The sequence below is a fragment of the Sceloporus undulatus genome, chromosome 7, assembly GCF_019175285.1.
Source record: "Sceloporus undulatus isolate JIND9_A2432 ecotype Alabama chromosome 7, SceUnd_v1.1, whole genome shotgun sequence".
NCBI lineage: Eukaryota > Metazoa > Chordata > Lepidosauria > Squamata > Phrynosomatidae > Sceloporus > Sceloporus undulatus.
The window spans coordinates 44,254,629-44,275,211 of NC_056528.1; the positions used below are offsets into that span (position 1 = coordinate 44,254,629).

The 20,583-nt window shown below is 41.0% G+C and overlaps 1 protein-coding gene and 1 long non-coding RNA gene across 4 annotated transcripts in view; one reads left to right on the top strand and one right to left on the bottom strand.

The window, feature by feature from the left end:
* The first annotated feature begins 107 nt into the window (after window positions 1–107).
* LOC121937331 lies at window positions 108–8,741 on the top strand. The gene is made up of 3 exons (XR_006105101.1): window positions 108–178; window positions 1,471–1,679; window positions 8,030–8,741. It is a non-coding gene; the product is annotated as an uncharacterized LOC121937331 (long non-coding RNA).
* The window catches only part of ZNF185 (zinc finger protein 185 with LIM domain), a 70,705-nt gene continuing 53,054 nt past the window's right edge, over window positions 2,933–20,583 (bottom strand). The window contains exons 21-28 of one of the 3 annotated variants that reach the window (XM_042480449.1): window positions 17,292–17,375; window positions 12,530–12,625; window positions 11,135–11,224; window positions 9,725–9,793; window positions 8,086–8,166; window positions 6,154–6,256; window positions 5,272–5,370; window positions 2,933–3,286 (exon numbers count right to left, since the gene is read on the bottom strand). In XM_042480449.1, coding sequence (XP_042336383.1) covers window positions 5,272–5,370; window positions 6,154–6,256; window positions 8,086–8,166; window positions 9,725–9,793; window positions 11,135–11,224; window positions 12,530–12,625; window positions 17,292–17,375 — 622 coding nt within the window. In that variant the 3' untranslated portion in view covers window positions 2,933–3,286. Of the gene's footprint in view, window positions 3,287–5,271; window positions 5,371–6,153; window positions 6,257–8,085; window positions 8,167–9,724; window positions 9,794–11,134; window positions 11,225–12,529; window positions 12,629–17,291; window positions 17,376–20,583 lie in introns of all 3 variants that reach the window. The other 2 variants (XM_042480448.1, XM_042480450.1) reach the window with 2 other exon arrangements.

Consider the following 20,583-nt stretch of genomic DNA (forward strand, 5'->3'; position numbering starts at 1 on the left):
AAGCAAAGCAAACAAACCACGCCCCTGCCTGACTGCCGAAGAGCGCGCTTGTCCTCTCGCTCGCTCCCTCTCCTGCACGCATGCGCAGTAGACTCCCAAGCGGACTAGGTGAGCGGCAGGGAAGAGAAGGGGCGTGGCCTGGAAGAGAGGGGGCGTGGCCAAAGTCTTATGGAGGCAGGTCTGGAAACGAATTGCTGCAAGTGTCAAAGTCCTCCTTTTCCAGGACGCCGTCCTACATTTCAGCCTTTTCTTCAGGAGGGGTTCCAAAAATGCCTTCCCTTTTGAAGAGGACGAAGAAGGATGGATTTATATTCCTAGGGTTTATCCCTATATCCCTTTTTTGGGGGTGGGGGGGAGTTGTCCTACATTTTCAGAGAAGTCCTACATTTCTGTGGTACCTCCTTTGCTGCGTGCGAAGGATTGGGGAGCTGCAGGGTGCGCCAGGCTTGGTCCTCCTTTTCCAGGACATGTCCTCCATTTCAACTTCCCCGTCCAGGAGGAATTACAAAAGTGTCCTCCATTTTGAGCATGGATTTGCATTGCCTTGGGTCATGATGTCCTCCATTTTCATTTCAGTATCAGGTCTAGGAAGGGCTCTCAAGGGTAAAAAGGCAAGGCCAGGGTTAGGAACCCAAGGACTGCAACTGAGGGGCTGCGTTCCCACTTACAATCGGGTTGGTTTATAATCCGAATCGATGGATTGATTCGACATTGGAGCCTGATTCACACTAGATTTGCCCTGATTGCATTTTCTGGCATTAAAATAACCCACTTGTGGTTCACACCGATGTATGAATCCATTCTCTTTGAACCGTTTCCTGAGATAGATAACCCACTTGAGGTTTGCATTGACTAATAAATCGGTTTAAATTGCTTCATTCCCAGCATGCTATTATTATTCTTTAATCTGTCCATCACTGGAGCCGCATTTACGTACTTCCGCTTGGCGCTGGTCCCAGAGATTGTGGGAGGTCCAAGTGTTATCAGACACAGGTTATCATTTCCGCTTTATGGTGCCACAGAAAATGCTCGTCTGGCGTCATCATAAATCGATTCCGATCCGTGTCTGGTTCACACTTGCATGGAAGCAGCGCTTAAATCCGATTCATGAAATCGAACCTAACTCTCATCTGGTTCACACTTGCCTTGAATGAGTTTGGTAAAGATGCGGGGAAAAACAGCGTCAAAAAAGACGATGGTTAAATGGGTCTATGGGCCCCCCCTCTCCAAACTGCTTCAGCAATTTGGTTACAGTGCAAACCAGAGTCATTTAAACCAATTCGAACCTGTTTGCAAACTGGTTTAAAACACAGTGGGAACAAGGCCCTTGGCACCTTCCATAGCTGCCACCTTTTAAAATTAGCTGAATTATTTATTTATTTATTTATTTATTTATTTAAATCCCTCTTCTTTGTGGAAAAAGGATACTCCGTTTTATGCTACAATATGAACCTCTTGCATGTCTTTCAGTCTTTGGTTTTAGAAATACCATGAACTACATCACAGAGATATATTGAATCAATGACACAAGCAAGCTTTCTGCGCATGATTTTTATTTGGAACCGGATATGAGCTGAAGCATTTGTTTCAGTGAAAAGAGATCAGCAAAAACATGGACCAAAACTGAAAGAGAGAGAGGAAGAATGAGCATTCCTCCTTTCCTAAAGCAGTTTGCAAAGGTATGTGGCAATGAAGGGATAAAGCAAGAGGTTCAGTTTGCTTCTGGAAATGTCATTTGTTTGGTAAATGCGCTAAAGGTAAAGTACTGGCTTTCAGACCTGGAAAGGTGAAAGTCTGCGCAAGGGAGGTCAGCCTTGAAAGTCAACATTGATCAATGATTAACAAAAAGCCTTTCCCAAGTATATAGGCCTGCTATTTTATATACAGTGGACCCTTGTTATCCGCTGGGGTTTGGTTCCAAGATCCCCCCCCCCCCATGGATAGCAAAATCCGTGAATGTTCAAGTCCCACTGAATATAATGACATAGCAAAATGGTGTCCCTTATAAAAATGGAAAATCAAGGTTTGATATTTGAAATGTATACCTTTTTTGGAATATTTTCAAACCATGGATGATTGAATCCGTGTATAAAAAATCCGTGTATAAGAAGGGCTGACTGTAATTTTGCCATTGATTATAAGGAACGCCATTTTACTATGCTATTGTATTTAATGGGATTGGAGCATCTATGTATTCCGGTATCCATGGGATCTTGGAACCAAACCCCAGCGGATACCAAGGGACCACTGTATAATCATTTCAAACTGAAACATTAATTTTTCCCCTTTGTCTTGAAGCTGAGTACTAAAGGTTTCTTTGTCTTAAATATATAAGTTGAAATATATATATGTTTAAATGGTCAGGATCTCATCTGCCTCCTCAACAGCCTCACAAGAGTCAAGTCCCTGTGACCTTAGTTAAAAATTGGAGTCGCAAAAAAATGCGGAGGGTGCTTCTGTTTTAAGCATTGACTTGCATGTTCACTTTGCTTCATTCATTCAATTTTATAGAGGGATCAGGTCTTCCTAATGACGTCCTCTTCCAATAAGGCTGATGGGAACTGCAGTCCAAAACTTCTATAGAGGATGCTGGGTTGGGAAAGGTGGCCAGAACATAGCCTTTTATAATGGTTGCCATCAAAGGATATTGTCTGTGTGTATCCTTTGCAAGGAGGACGGGGTTCATTTAACATCCCACATTACTGTCAAAAAAGGAAGACCTGGGGACAGGAGTGTTGGTCTAGAAATTAGCTTTTAGATAAAGGACATTATCAGACAAGGGAAACTGGAAGTATAATCCAATGGCAATCCGAACGCAATCATGGGGTTTCACGTTATTGTGTGATAGACTACCACATGCAATTTCGGGCAATGGGAAGCTATTCTCGGGCAATGGGAAGCCAGTTTGAACGCAATTTGAATTCACGTAAATTCGCTGAATTAGCAAAATCACATGAATGCGTTCTGGCCCCACTTTCTTTTCATTCGAAATTAAGAGAAATTCCTCAGGTGTGATAAAGTCCAAAGAGAACAGGGCTGGATTACCGTGAGTTGCAGCAGGTAAAATGGTACTCCTTACAAACTAATGCAAGAAGAGAGGACACAATACATTACAATGGTGTGATTGCACCATGGATGGCTGCGGATCACTTTCCCTGGGAAATGATGGCAGAAAAGAAGTAACTTGAGAGGAGGCAGGATGTTTGCTGGGTCCAAAGGCACTGGGAGCATCACTGGCTGCAAGGCTGCAAGCGAGCTTCTTTCTGTTCTTCCAAATCAGGAGGTCCTAGGAGAAAATTGGAGAGTTGAGATGGGCAAGAATGGACCGCCACAAGGATAATGCAAGCCTAGGGACAGATCAAAATTCGTCACTGAGAAGAATTTACCAACCTTTCTTTTATTATAGTAAATCGTTATCCAAAGTAAAGACAATTATAAAGGAAAAGCACATGCATAAATAAGACAATTATAAAGTAGAAGCACATATGTATTGATTATTATATTGTGCTATGTATTTTTATTTCTTTCGTTGTAACCCGCTTCTATCCGTAGGGAGATACAGATGCATACACATACCTATGTCACCTAGCATACCTACATCACTTAACACACTCATAACATACTTATGGCAACAATAAAACCATAGTAACAGCAATAATGACAATATTAACATCTATAAAACTATCTAACGCAAACATATGTCAACCCAGCCCTCTTCATTTACCAACCTCCTTGCATATATACGTTCCTTACCTTCTACACTTGTCCCTCCACGTTTGCGGCTTTGATTATACATGGATGTTATTAATACGTTCTTTCTAGGAATATCTACATCCTCAAATGCATGTTCAAATGCATCTGAGGAAGTAGATTTAGGTCTACGAAACCTCATGCTGCCAACTTTTTTCTTTAGTTAGTCTCAAAGGTGGTAATCTCTCTACAAAGCTGACCCTGTTCAGCATCCAATATCAGTTTTGGGAGTTGAAACCCCGAATTGGGTGTGGATATTGTGAAGACATGTCATGTACCCAGGATACAGTGAGCCCAGGGAAAATTTAAGGTAACACAGCCATGTAGACAAGGCCTAAGAAAACCCTATAAAATTAATGGGATTTCCATAAGTCAACAGATGACTTGAAGGCACATGCACATATACAGTCTAACACAGTATACTGATTTTCTTGGCTAACACAGCTATGGAGTTTATCACACTAGAAAAGAAATGGGATATGAGTACTATACTCCAGCAATATCCTGTGAATATCGCACAATAAAACGACATTTTTCACATGACGTCATCATTATTGCACGATTATCCAGTGAATAAAGTGACAAAATCGCGCTGCTTTATTCATGGGACAAACAAACAATAATGATGACGTCATGCAACATCGTGTGAAAAGCATTGCATTATTGCGCGATATTTACTGGATATTGGCAGGAGCATAGCTCTAATATCCCGTTTCTTTTTCCAGTGAGATAAACCCCAATGTCTTTGAATAATACTTTGTTCACAGTGTTGCCTGCAAGTGCCATATTTTCTTGCTGGCTGCTTCACATATGTTCTTTGGGGAGTCTAAATTGCCTTTCCAAACCTGGCACTTTCCAGATGTGTGTCAATCTCACAATCTTACTGCTGGTTGAGGATGATGGAATTTGTAGCCCGACCCATCTGGATAGTGCAAGGTGAGAGATGCCTGTCTTCAAGCACAGCCTCTAGCAATCTGTACCATTACATTTTGCCATTGACATGCTCTTCTATTATTTCCAAGGCCACCCATTCTGGCAACATGTATGCTTTTCACTATCCCCCCCGATAGCCAATGATGAGCTGGTTAGTATCTGATTTTAATGTATATTTTAATCTGCTTTATTATCTTTGTGTATTGTATATTGTATATGTTTTTATGCTGTGCACCGCCCTGATTGAAAGAAGGGCGGTATACAAATAAAGCATTTATTATTATTTATTTATTATCCTTCAAATAGTTTAACGAAAAATGACATTAAAAAAATCTATCCAATTTCCTCTAAGAATAAACTTTACAACTAATTTTGAAAAATAACAAGCATGACTTTCTCATTATGCCCAAACCAGGAATGTTGTAACACTTGTTGTGTTACATTTGAAATGCAACTTCAACATGTTCTTATTGACAAAACATAATTGGAGAAGAAGGCTGCTTTGGTGAACTTTGCTTTCCTCAACTCCTTTCCCTACTCTTTTCTCTACTACATTTTATTTCCTTCCAGAAAAAAAAGTCCACTCACCTAGAAGAGCTTCTCATAGCATTTATCACAATGGACAATGTCCCGGTGAATGAAGATTTTATCCAGGAGGTCTCCCATTGGCTTGTGGCAAATTCCACACTGTGGAAAGACAGTAAGAGTCAAGCTACAGTTTTATTACGTCCAAAATGGCTGTGGCATGCACACACAGACACACAACAGGGTTAAGATGGAAAAAAGAAATACAGTGGGTCCTTGGTATCCTTTGGGATTTCGATCCAGGAATGGATGCTCAAGTCCCATTCGATACAATGGAATAGTACAACGGTGTCCATTATATAAAATAGCAAAATTAAGGTTTTCTTTTTGGAATTTAAGTATTTTTGGAATTTTTTCAACTCTTGGATAGTTTTATTCATGGATAAAGAATCCACAGATATGGAGGGCAACTGTACAATATTTGTTGACACATCTCTGGAGATAGGGGAACCAAACTTCAACTTCTTGTGGGCCCAGTACACTGTGTCAACATGGGCCACTCTCCCCCACAACATATATACCACAATCACACGCAATCCATTTGATCTTTTGTATTGTAATAGATACGTTTCAACGTAACATTAAACTTTTTCTACATTACACTATGTTCCCCACATGACAGGTTCTCTACATGCTGCTTCTCCCACAAACATACACACACTTGTTCAACATAAAATCATATTGACTGTTGATTGTTAATAATGTTGATTATTTTGTACTCAGGTGGGCAGATTGGTCCTAGTAAAAGAGTAAGAGGGTGCAATTCATATAGTTGGTTGCACACAGTAGAGACAAACTGCTAGACTAGCCCAAGGGCTCTTCTTATGCACAAGGCCTTCGTCTCATTTTCTCTCCTAGCTTTCTCTTGCTTAGTCATTTCCTTACCCGGAAACAGTATTCATGGCAGCAGATTTTGAGTTTGTCAATGGTTATCTTAGCACAGTTGCGAATTTCACGGCCACAGTAAGTGCACATGTCTTCAAAGGGCCTGTAAGAAAAAGAAAGGAAGCCATGAGTCAAGCAAGCAGGGTCTCCATCAAGGACCCAGCAGCAAATGTTGCTACAGTTCCAGCTGGCTTCTTGTACAAGGTATAGAATGATTTAATGTGTGCATACCTGAGATCAAGTGTGAATGTTGGACTATGACTCTGGAGACCAGGGTTCAAATTCCTGCTCAAACATTGAAACCCACTTGGTGACCTTAGGCACATCACACTCTCTCAACCTCAGAGGAAGTCATGGGAAGGCTCTCTCTGAACAAATCTTGCCAAGGAAACCCTGTGACAGATTCACCTTAAGGTCACCATAAGTCAGAAATGAATTGAAGGCACACAACAGAAAGAGAGAGAGAGAGAGCTGAAGAATCCATGTATATCCTGAAAAATGGCCATTCAAGTACAGTGGGTGCTTGGTATCTGCTGAGGCTCCAGGACCATCTATGGATATCAAAATCCATGGATGTTCAAGTCCCATTATATACAATAGTGTAGTAAAATGGTGCCCTCTACATAAAATGGCAAAATCAAGCTTGCTTTTTGGAACATATATATCTATATATCTTCATGCCTTGGATGCAGAATCCATGGATACAGAAGGCCAGCTGTACAGAATGTCATTAAAAGGTTACACAGTGCAAATGCCATGCAAACTCCAGGCTGGCAGGTTCAACTTGCTTTTTGTTTTGTTTTGTTTTTAATGGAAGCCCAAAGACAGAGTCTGGTACACATCTGGCTGCTTTATAGCCATTACATCTGCATTACATATGGTCATTACAAGAACCATATGACATTAAGTATCGGTGCCAGAGCTTTCTTGTTCTCTTTCTCCTGCCCCGCTTTCCCCCTTTGCATCCTATCTTTCTAGACTGTAAGCCTGAGGACAGAGATGTCTTGTTTTTATGAATCTGCAAATAGTACTGGGAACTATTTTTGGATGAAGAATGGGATATAAATATTTCAAATAAAGATGAAAAAATTGAACTTCCTTGCAGGATAGAACCAATGGCTTGTTGTAGCCCATAAGCCACATGGTGTGGTGACCTGTATTTGTTGTGGTGGTTGTACCTTCAAGTCATTTCTGATTTATGGCGACCATAAGGCCTATCATGGGATCTTCTTGGCAACATTTGTTTAGAGATGGCTTGCCATTGCCATCCCCTGAGGCTGAAAGAATGTGACTTTCCCAAGGTCACCCAATGGGTTTCATGGCTGAGTGGGGAATCGAACCCTGGTCTCCAGAGTTGCAGTCCAACATTGAAACTACAATGGAGTTTATCACATGGGAGAAATTTCTCTTAATTTCGATTGAAAAGAAAGTGGGGCCAGAATGCATTCATGTGAATTCACTAATTCAGTGAATTTATGTGAATGCAAATTGCATTCGAACTGGCTTCCCATTGCCTGAAAATAGCTTGCCATTGCCCAAATTTGCATGTGAACACCTCTCACGCAATAACGTGAAACCCCATGATTGCATTCGGACTGACTTCTCATTGCCCGAAATTGCGAGTGGTAGTCTATCACGCGATAACGTAAAACCCCATGATTGCGTTCGGATTGCCATTGGATTATACTTCCAATTTCCCTTGTCTGATAATGTCCTATGCCACGTTGGCTTGGTACAAATCTGTATCCCAGTTATTAAATCTGATTCCACTGCTATCAATATATAGATAAACACAAAGGACACTTGTTGTCCTGTTCAAGGGGATAGATTTCTTGTGCAATAATGATCTTCTTCAATCTTATTATTTGTTTTCTAGTCAGGAAGGTTTCCCATATGAACCTGAATCAGGAACAAAATGACAAAGTCCCCTACCTTTTTGGGTGGCTGCTATTCAGATAGCTGGAAGTGCTGTAACTTAATTTCTCCAGTTCAGATAAGTCAACCATGCTGCGACTAGCAAAGGAAGAGGGAAAAGACAACTAGATTACTGCATTCAAGAGCCCCTGAAAAGCTCATGAGGATTCTTGGTTGTTGTTCAGTTTTCATCACAAGAAGAAATAACAGTTTATTCAGACAATGATTGCAAATGAAAACTTTTCGACTGCCTTCTTTTTTGCTGCAAATAAACTACAACTGCCCCAGGCACCATGATAAAAAGGACTTTTCAGAGGATATTCTAATTGTATTGTTTTACTTTTAATTTTTTTAATCACAATGTGATATTTTAATCTTATTTTAATGTTGAATTTTTAAATGGTTTTAGCTATGTAGTACTCATTTTAATTTGCAAGCCATCTTGAGTCCCAGTTTTGGAGAAAAGACAAGGTTTAAATAAAGTTAATAACATTAAGAAAGGATCCTTAACAGTATGAAACCTCTTTGTTTTGCCAGTGTATTAAAACAAGAAACAACAAAAAGCGAAGAAACCATTAACATTAGCAAAACAGAGAAAATTATTTTTTTCTCCTCCAGTTCTCCATATTATCAAGAAGACATAAACATTCCTTCCCATAAAAAGACACGAGAAAAGGAAGCTGAGACCATGGATTTTAAAGACAGTTGTACATAGAAGTTTTCCTGTTACGTAGCTTTTAGAAATAATTTGGAGGAGGGAGGTAAATATATGAACACTTTGTCCAAAACATTTTATTTATCATTCTAAAAGAAAATATTCCATAAACTACTCCCCCCCCCCATTTTTAACTTTTTTCCTCTTGGTGGGAAAAAGGGGGGAAACTATTTGAAACCCCCCAACATTTCTGATTTCACCATTAGACCTTCAAACCATTAGCTCTGATTGCTATTCCCTTTTCTTAAAGTAAGAAAAATGAAATAATCTTTCTGCTTAATTCCAGCTCAAGGAAGAGTTGCAGGCAAGATTTCTCACATGTAGTCCATGCATCCAATAATCCTCCCATGTGGTCCTCAGCTTTGTAGATGCATATGTGGCTCCTTATATATTGCAGCAAGAGGCCTCCCAACATTAAACTTGCCCCAGGCAGGCCTCATATCCCCTTGGGGGACCCTGCAAAGCTGACTATGGAGCGGAGGACAAGGAGGGCACATCAAGGGTTCCACTTATCTTCCCCCAGATGTTAGGTGTCCTGAACAAGTCTTTACATCAGAGAAGGGGAGGTATTGGCCATCCAGATGTTTTGGGTTACATCTCCCATGACTTCCACCCAGCAAGGCCAATGGTAGGGGACTGTGAGAGTTGCAGTCCCAAACAACTCAAGGTTCTCCCACCTGTTTTACATTTTCTTTCTTATACCCATGCCATTTCTCCTCCATTACACAAAGAAGTCTGGAGAGATACCTTCAGAGCCTTCCTCATTTTTGCAGCCATTTTGGGTATCACAATGTGCAAACTGGCACAAGGAAGCCTGGCTTCAGAGGACAGGGTTGGACCTCCCTAGGCCTAGTCCATGGACTAATCAATACATAAAACCTGTTTATGGACAGCAGGGGTCATCACGCATTTATCCATCCCTTCCATATTGCATCCCATTACCTGTTATAACGTGGTGAGGAGGATAACTCCGTGCTGTTGACTGACTCTTTTACAAAGAGGAGGCCTTTGCTATGGACAAATAGAAAGGAACATTGGTCTCAGAGAAGACAGTGTGGAGAAGGTCAATGCAATGTAATACTAAAAGTAGGAGATAGGGGATATAGCCATGTACAGGTGAACACATAACCATTTGCACTCCATACATATGTACACACAGACTTCATACTATCTAAACAACTTGAGATGCAGACGTTTGGATGTGTTGTTTAATTGGGGAAGACTAGAGGTGGGGTGGGGGTTGACTTCCTCTGTGTTCTATCTTCCTTAGCTAAACCATACTACTGATAGTTGTCAGGAGTAAGTTTAGCTGTATGATGCAACAACTAAAAAAACCCAATTTGATTCTAGGCTGCATCAATAGAAATATAGTGTGTAGATCAAGGGAAGTAATAATGCCACTGGATTTTGCTTTGGTCAGGCCTCACCTGGAATCCTGTGTCCAGTTCTGGGCACCACAATTCAAAAAGGTTGTGGACAAGCTGGAGCGTTTCCAGAGGAGGGTGACCAACATGGTGAAGGGCCTGGAAACCATGCCTTATGAGGAAGGACTTAGGGAGCTCAGTATGTTTAGCTTGGAGAAGAGACAGTTGAGAGTGGTCATGACAGCCCTGTTTAAATATTTGAAGGGATGTCATATTGAGAATGGAGCAAGCTTGTTTTCTGCTGCTGCAGAGACTAGAGCCCAGAGCAACTAAAGGAAAAGATATTCTGCCTCAACATTAGGAAGAACTTCCTGACAGTAAAAACTGCTTGACAGTGGAACACACTCCCTCGGAGTGTAGTGGAGTCTCCTTCTTTGGAGGTCTTTAAACAGAGGGTGTGTTCCTTCACGGCAAGGGGTTGGACTGCATTGCCCTTGTGGTCTCTTCCAACTCTTATGATTCTTTGCGTGCAATTGTGCAAGAGGATCCTCATCCCCATGCACCATTTTGCTCATTTAAATCATGCACCCAGCAGCTGGAAAAACAGCTTCGAGCACAATCATCCTGCACCAGGATGATTCTCTTCACATGTCTCTTTCCCCAACAAAATGGTGGCAAATTTTTTAGGGGTTAGCATAATGGGGAGGACAATATGTACATGTGTCTAGATGTGCCTGTGGACCCTAGCTGGGGAACTCAGCATACTTCTCATATTAATCAATCTCACAGGGTTGCCGAGAGCATAGACTGAGGGTGTGGAAATATGTCAGCTGTTTCATGCTTTTTAGTATAAATGATAAGGCTGAATATCAACAGCCCCATACTGGCTGTGATGGCAACTGGGTCATGCACCATGGTTTGATGTGCACTGAGAATAATATCAGTGAGAAAGAGTCTACCCCAACCTCTGCCATCCTCCACTCTTTACCTTGAAGTGGCGGGGTCTGAGTCATACCCAGAAGGGCTCTTAAAGTGGCAGGAAGCATCTGTGGCTTTCTTGTCTGAACCCAGCACATTCCTGGTAAGAGGGAGGAAATGCAGTGAAGGGACGGCGCCATTAAGGAACAGACATTTGAGTTGTATGTCATTCTTGCCATGTGAGATTGCCCCCTGTAGTTGTGCATTCCCTGTTTGCTGAGTAGCCATTCAAATCTCAATAAACAGGTACAGAACGAACCAAACTACACATACAGACAAATCATGTAGGTTCCTATGACTGTCCAATCTTGGACTTCAGGCTGAATTCTTCCTCCACGTAGCAAACCTCCTGCACTAGGCTAGGCTAAGATTCCTAATCTAACATTGTAGTTTCTCCTTGGATAACCTATCCTCTGGATATTATTTGTATCATGAGTAGATAGATGTGAGAGCCAGCATGGGATAGTGGTTTCAGCATTGGACTATGACTCTGGAGACCAGGGTTTGGTTCCCATCTTGGCCATGAAACCCACTGGGTGACCTTGGCCAAGTCACACACTCTCAACCTCAGGAGAAGGCCATGAGAAACCTCCACTGAACAAACCTTGCCAAGAAAGTCCCATGATAGGTTTGTCTTAGGTTTGCCGTAAGTCAGGAATGACTTGAAGGCACACAACAACAACAACAACAACAACAACAACAAGACTGAGATTGTTCTCTGCATGTAGCATAACATCCCTTCTGGCTACCCTCCTTGCCTTTCCTGTTGGCTTTAAGCTATTGGGTGGAGGCAGTTAATCTGTATCATTCTATCCAAAATTGAACTGAAATTCTTATTTTGTATTTACTTATTTTACCATTAGGATTGTCAGTACTATGTTTCACTTGACATGTTGTGAGGTTCTTGTTTCTTCTTCTCATTATGCATTTGGGGATATTGAAAAACACGATACAAATAAACAAATAACTGTTTAGAAATTTAGTGCCACCTGCAAGAGCTAGAATGGGCACCTTAAACACACCTTGGGCCAAACACTGTTTGAAGGTTAATCTTTGGAAGCAGGGCCAGCCCTACCATTAGGTAGAGCAAGGCAGTTGCCTTAGATGACAGATATGGCTGGGCAGCAGCAGCAGATTCCCTGAGCTGCTCCTCCCAAACTCCCTGTGCCCATTTCCTTCTTTCTGATGACAAAGTGGCATTTGTTGCATGCTGCCTTCTGACATTTCTAACCTAGCTTGCTATCCTCAGGTGAGATGGGCCATGCTGACTTCGAGTCCAGCCAGCTTCTGCATGTAGAAAAAAAGGAGCATATTTTTAACCTTTGCCTTAGATGCTGATCTTTGTGGCAGTAGCATATGAGTGAATTATACACATACACACAGCAGTTTACAACTCTGCCTTTACCTTCTGTTGTCTGTATCACAATTGTCCTTGTAGAAAGGTACCCTATGGCTTCTTGAGGAATCGGTCCCTAGGCCATCTCTGAATGGGTAGTAGGTCCTGCTAAGAAGTAAAAGATATTATTAGCAAGCAGATCAGTTTTAACAAAAGAGTGAGAAACAGATGACATGACATCTTATTGTTTCTAGAATGGTTTTAAACTATGCTGCTTTTAACGTACGTTTTAATATTAGGATTATTTAATTATATTTTCACGGTTGCAATTAATGCCTCAGTTTTATCTTTTGAAATTATTGTAAGCCACCTCAAATCCCATTTTGGGAGAAAGGTAGGATATAAATCCCAGAAATAAAGTAAAATAATAAATCTTTAAAGCAGAGGAATGGGATTTTTTGAATCAACTGTGTATACTCCATTTGAGTATTTCAAAGGTTCCTCCCACATACTGTGGCTTTGTGCACTCTATGCACTACCTAATTTATACCATGAGTTCTGAGTAACCTAGAGACTCACTTTGCAAAGATAATGAATTTTTCCAGCTTTCAAGCTGCCATATTTTATTGTAGAGAAAAGCCGGTCCTTTCTCCAGCTAACATTCTCCACTTTAGTTGTGAGTATGCCAAGTGTAAAGTTAACTGTGAAAGTGTTACAGGCTCCTATTTGATACTGGAGTTAAAATAATGTGTGTGTTATGTGTACAGGTTTCTATGCATGCTTGTACGTGCTGCAGGCTAGCTGGTGGTTTGCAGAATTTCCTGCCTGTTCACTGGAGCATTGTGAGTTTGTTTCACAGATAAAATGCAGTCCTTATTTGTTCTTGTGTGCCTTCACATTGTTTCTGCCTTATGGCAACCCTAACAGAAAGGCAGAATTTCTTCAGAGGGAGTTTGCCTTTGCCTTCATCTGAGAGTGGGACTTGCCCAAGGTCACTCAGTGGGTTTCCATGTGGCCCAGTGGAGTTTCGAACCCTAGTCTTCAGAGTCGAATGCACAAACCATCACTCCATGATGGCCCTTGTGGTCTCTTCCAACTCTATGATTCTATGAATAACAACAACAACAACATTCCTTTTAAGATGAACCCACTGTATACTAGAACTCTTGGCTTCCTTCTTTCCTTTATTAACTAATTATTTATGTTGTCCACATGAGCTATTTATGAAGCTCTACCATAATATGTGTTGCTTTCCAATTGGAGATTATCACACTGGGTAAGGAGGAATCGCTCCCATCCTTACCCCATCCTTATCGCGTCCGCACTTACCCAGTCCTTTTCCCATCCGTGGCCCTGTCACTGTATTAATGTGAATTTCCGTTAATACAAACTGATGGGGCCATGCCACTTCAAGGGGGAGAAGGAAGGGATAAGCGCGATGTCATCTGAAAATCATATCGCGATTGTGCAATAAGAAAGTGTCATGGACACAATAATGACAACTTCATGTAATAATCTTCGCACTCATGTGGGAAGGACAGGGCAGAGATTGGACAAGGATGTCCCACCCCTGTATGATAATCCACATTGTGTATATTTTCATTCTTGTGCATTCCACACAATTTCCCCTTAGATGACAGTCTATAGATATGGGTAACTGGGCCTGCCTAAAACAAACTGCTGCAGAGGTCCAAAGAATCTTGAAAGCAAATATAGTCACAACACATATGAGTTCATACAGTTTCTACATGTGCTCTGAGGGCATTCTTTGATGACAGCCTTGCAGTGGTAATATGGAAGATGTTTGGATACACAAGACTTAGATAGGGGCCAAAAGTGTGTAAGCATTAAATGTTTTATGCTGAGCAGCAAAGGGAAAGGGAAAAAAATAAACCCTGATCTCATAGTTCAAATTTCAATTTTTCTGTAGCACGGTTGAATGGTGAATACTACCCCTATGGAAAATTCAATCTAGAACTGTTACTGTTCAAAGATTATATGTGGGAGGTGATATTCACAGAAAGATCAGCCAATGATCCAGAAGTGTGGGACAAGAAGAACAATTGGGCAAGAGTTATAATAAGCTTGATAGATGATGATGATCAGTAAATTCAGATTAGAAATGTCAGTGCAGCAAAAGGGATGTGAACTGTACTTCAAAGATTAGGGTTCTTTATTTTTAAACCAGATTTAAAAATGGACAGCCCTTAAGACAGAAAATACCTTCAAATAAAGGTTTTCCCTCTGGCAGCCTTTCAGAGGACTGTCCTTTGTTAAGCTGGACTCATGGCTGCTCCATTTCCTAGAGATTTCTTGCTGGTCACTGTACCTTCCAGTGCTGGATGCCTGGTTGTTTGGGTGTGATGTTATTCCATAGTTCATGCTCCTGTTGTAGGGTTGGTTGATCAGGTATGATGACATCCCACGACTACTTTCTGATGGTCTGAAGGTATTTTTAGCTCGGCGATCCAGAAATGACAATGTCCTGCTGCGGCCACTCTCACAGGGGTTGTAAACTGGGCTGCCCAGATAGGTTGGCATCCTATGACTTGCCTCTGGCATCCCATAAGCAACCCCTCTGGAGAGTCTAAAAGAAATTCTAGTAGTCATATAATAAAATCTCTCTGAGAAAAACTGCGCTAGCTATTTAATAAGATTAAGAGGAGTAGTTAATCCATGCACATGGAGAGTTTGTTTTCCTTGTAATGCAGGAAACAAATTCAGTAGCGCCATGTTTGTTATGGAGAAAAATGGTGTTGACCATGTCCAAAACTAAAGTGATAATGAACTGGTTTGGAAGACTTGGCATGTACAGTTGGCCCTCTACATTTGCTGGGGTTAGGGGCACAGGACCCCCATGAAAATGGAAAACCCCCAAATAAAAAACAATACTTTTTTTAACCTGAGAGAACACCTTTCTAGGAATCTCTGAGTCCTCCAGCACAACTCTATGGTCAACATCTGCCAGAAGTTGACCACAGAATCATGCTGAAGGACCTACAAATGCCTAGAGAAGTGATTTCTCTAGCAATCTCTAGGTCTTCCAGCACAAGGTCAATTTCCAATAGAATTTCTCTGGAGGACCTAGGGATTCCTAGACAGAACATATTCATCAAATCCACAAATAATCAAATCTGCAGAAGTCAAATTTGCAGATGTGGAGGGCTGACTGTATTAATAAATAATAGTAGATAAAGATATATATATTTTCCCCAGTGTAAAGCAGCTGAAGAGAAAAAGCCACATCATATGGTTGGGTTTAGAGAGAAAAATAGTTTGTTGAATTGCAAACTATCATAATGCTAAAAGAGGAACAAGAGTCAAGCCAACAAAGGCTGAAGCATTATACTTAGGGGCAAATTCCATAGACATCAATGGGTCTTGCACCCAAATAAAATGGATTTAGGATTAAAATAGAAAGCTGATAAAGGATAATGTATCTGACCAATGCCAGATCAAAAAAAGGAAAGGATAGGTTCCAGAAAGGAGGGATGTAAAACATTAAAAATGGCCCCAATCCAGCTAAGTCTTATAGGAAAAAGTGGGAAAGGTCAATGAAAACCCATTCAAGTCGTATTGTTTTCAATGTAGCAATCAGAACTAACTTTAAGTGAATTGAAGCCATGTATAAGAAAGGAAGTATATGAAAGGCAGTATCAATAGGAATGAAAATAAATAGCCAAAATTTCAAATGAGATGCATTGCCTAGAGCATGCTCAGTAAGAGTGTTTCCTTGAGCCAAGACGCTACATAGGAATATTTGGCTATTTGAAATGAAGTCAGATCAGAAGAATGTACGTTTGTATATCTGGAAGCTGAAGAAACTGTTTGGGGAGATTTAAGAGCCCACAGCATCCACCTTTGAGAACTAAGTAGAAGATCAATGAACCCACAAAACAGCATAGAGAAGTAAATAAGTCACCATAGACATGATATATCCAATCTGGATATATCACTATGGTTTCCAGAATCCCCCAGCAGCATGGCCAATGCCCCCAAAATAACCTTTCCAAGCTCCAATCCAATCCTAACTAGGGCTTTGGCACAACTCTCCATAATGTAACCCAATTAACTACCAAGATGCTAGTTAAATTTTATATCAGAAGAGAGTATTATTTATAATAAGACACAGCACATACATAATTATTCTAATAACAGAATACTTATTGTCACTCTATCCTCCTCAGCATTCCCATTAACTCATTGTCAATGGATAGGATGGAGTCCTATTTGTTACAATACTCAATGATGCAAAAATAAAAGGGGACTGCAAACAATAAAAAAAATCTTAGGATTATAGTTGCACAATCAATGCATGGAAAACTATAAAGCAAGAAAATATTGTTAAAAATTAGTCATATTGCTGATGGGCTATAGGGAGTCACAAACTAAATATTCCAGAAGAAGTACCGATCAAGAGAAATTGGATTGCTAAGGTTCTAGATATCAGCTAGTATTGTTATGATAACATTGTTATGATATTGTTATGTACAATGATTCCACGTAATAGTAAACATGCCAGTTTTCTTGCCAGCACAAGAAGCCTGTGGACTAATTTAAACAGATGCAAAGTAAAGAGAGGAGGAAACAGTTTAGAAAAATGTGAAGTCGAAGGCTTCCATGGCCAGCATCCATAGTTTTTTGTGGGTTTTCCAGGCTATGCGGCCAGGTTCTAGAAGAGTTTATTCCTGATGTTTTGCCAGCATCTGTGGCTGGCATCTTCAGAGAATGCACTCTCATCAACATCAGTAGTATGCACTCCCATCAGCTTTTTAGCAGGCGTTAGCTTGGAATGTGGAACTGCAAAAAGCAGTCTTCCATGCTTTCTTACCTTGCTGTGTCTACATCTGACCCATTTTCTCCTTGATGGCTCTCTGGAGTAGCATCACCACTCTCTGTAGAGAGAGAGCTGGACCTGACAAAGAAAGGAAGAGTATATACAAATCAGTTTAAAGTATCTGCATATGTCACTTTTTGTGTTACTAAGGGTTCTGGAAGGGCAGATTTAAATCATTCTGGTGCCTGAAACCAAGGTCTAGATGCCATCCCCACTGTTCATTTCCACATATAGAACTCAGACAGACTGATAGCTGAATCTTACTTTCTGCATCGTCTTACGTAGAAGGCACACTTCCTTTTAAAGCAGCACTTCTCAAATAGTGGGGCGCGCCCCCCAGGGGGGGTGAGAGGCTCCATAAAGGGGGCTCGTTTGACCTCAGCAAATACAAATGATACTATTTACAGTTGCGTGGGGGGCGCGAAATGTTTTCTTCTTCCAGGGGGGGGCATGACAGAAATATTGAGAAGCACTGATCTAGTCCAAGGCAGTTTAATCCTGACAGCAGGCAGTGGGGTCTTTCCTTTCCTTTTTTACTTACTGTATAATATCATGGTAATAAGTCTAAAAATTTCGGTCAAAGAATTGACCCAAAAACCCTGAGTTTCTTATCCATGTACTGTACTTTAATTCATATATATATAAAAAAGAAATCATTCCATAGTGAAAGGGAAGTTATCCTGTCCGAAAGGCATTGATGCCTTCGACTCTCTCATCCTCCAACTGGTAGTAATGAGCACAAACGTTCTCCCTGCTGGAATTCTGTAAGCTCTTTGGCATTGTGTTTCCCTTTGCTTCATCATTTACATCCTTTGTTACATGCCCTCCACCTATCCATGGGCCATATCAAACCATAATTTTGTCCCAAAAATCTGCCCTCAACTTATACATGATGTTGACTAAGAGTCGAGTATACGCAGTACTCCTTGTAATGAGAAACATGAAAATTGACCACAGGACAATCTGCGCCAGCAACACACAGGCATAAGCAGGGAGCTGCATCTCTTTCCATAAAGAGAGTCCTTAAGATAGTATGGAAGACCCAACTGAAAAAGAAAATACTACCTTATTGCACGGCATTGGCCCCTAGTAGAAAAAACCTTAGATAAGAACAGTCTCTCTTTTGGATAACACCTTGAATGAGACCTTTAATCAAACGTTTTCACAGAACTGAGAGTTGGAAATGAGGCTAGACGTTACTTAGGTCAGTGCAAGAGGCAGCAACAACAGTCGTGTCAGCTAAGTATATCAGCATACATCCACCCCAACACAGTTTTTTCCAATGTCAATCAGCATATGACATCTGGAGTTTTCTATCATGTTAAACCCAATTCTCTTTCCCTGCAATGGACACCACTGTTCAGATCCAACTCTTCAGAGAAATAGAGGACAACTCTACTCTGTTAACATGGAATGGGCTAGCTGGGGATGATAGGACCTGGAAGACCATAGATTCACTCCCAATTCTGCTCTTCATCTTTTCCAGCAGAGTAACCCTGGGTATGTTTTATCTGTCATGTTCAATAGATGTAATGACCTGAATAGACTAGAAAGCTGGGCCAAAGCTAACAAAATGAAATTCAACAGGGAGAAATGTAAGGTAATGCACTGGAGGGGGAAAAACAAAATGCACAGATATAGGATAGGCTGAATGAAACTACGTGCAAAGGGATCTTGGAGTCCAAGTAGACCCCAAGTGGAACATGAGTCAACAGTGAGATGCGGCAGCTAACAAGGCTAATGTGATTTTAGACTGCATCACTAGAAGTCTAGTGTCTAGATCAAGGAGGTGCCACTCATTCTGCTCTGGTCAGGCCCACCTGGAATATTTGTGTCCAGTTCTGGGCACCACAATTTAAAAAGGACGTTGAGAAACGGAGCCATGTGTCCAAAGGAGGGTGACTAAAAAGGTGAAGGGTCTGAGGGATTTCACTGGATTAAAGAAATGTTATTAATGGGTAAGATAATAATAGTAAAGAAGGAAAAATAACAGGAAAGTCAGCTGGTTTTTCATGTGGTTATTTTTACTATCAGGGCTGGCAAGAGGCATTCTTTTGTCTTGAGAGCAAAAACAGTTGGGTTGGTTTCAATATGATACATTTTCAGCTGCAGTGTCTAGTGTGGAACTTTCAAGTCAGTCAACACAACAGTCCCCATTCCCTCTGTTTTAAAAATTTCTGTTTGAAATGCCTGTCTGAATACCAAGGTTTCCAGCTCGGAGTCCAGGGGAAGCAAATGAGAAGACCCACTCTTGCATCTTTGCCAAGCATACTTGCAATGTTGCGGGGCTGAGACATGGGCTTCTCTTGGTCATCTGTGAACCTGGTTCATACAGATCAATATGGTCATTTGGGATCTTGGATGCTCTTCTGACCAGCAAAAGTGTTGCCTTTTGGCTTCTGGTCACTAGCCTTTTGTGCAGCCATACCGGGAATGAAACATGGACGCCTGTAACTCTGTCCAAAAAGATTAGTCTGGCATTACTTGTCTTTGGTTTTTTTATTGCTTATTTTTAGGATTCCTATCTCGCCTTTCTCCCACAGTGAAATTCAAGGCAGGTTTTTGAGAAACTTGTATTGACTCTTAGTGATGACAGCATTGTTTCCTAAGAGATTACAAACCGTCTGTTTAATGATCTGCTCTAGAATAGTCAAAAACGTATGCAAGGCCCACTGAAATTGATGGCACTACTTCTGGCAAGTACTGTATGCTTGGAATACAGTTCAAAGACATAGTCGTGTTAGTCTGTGGAATCCGTATATAGAGAGATCTTATAGTCGATTGTTGTGGACAGAGAGGCGGGTATAATAAAGTTTATTATATTTGGTTGTTATTATAGCACCTTTGAGACTACACTGGAATAAAACAAATGTTGGCTGCATGAGTTTTTGTAATGCACTTTCCACTAAATGCATCTGAGGAAGTAGACGGAAGCCTACGAAGCTCATGCTGCCACTTCTTCATTTCAGTTAGGCCCAAGGTGCTACAAGATCTCTCTGCATTCGAATACAGTTGTTAGTCCTTCTTCCCACACCCTTCAATCCGTTTCAGGCTTCTCTCAACATGCCTTTCTGACCCCTTTGCCAACAGAAGGCCATCAGTTGCACAGAAGATTCTAGATTGTTGAAAGCCATCAGCTTCTCAATTTCAACTGCCTCACAACTCACAATAGCCTCATCTCCCATGTCATAAGGCAACTTCATGTGTTTAAAAGCCTGCAGAGCAAGAGCCAAGCCAGTCTTTGACTTCACAGACAAAGCTCAGATGCCTTTTGGCTTCTCAAAGG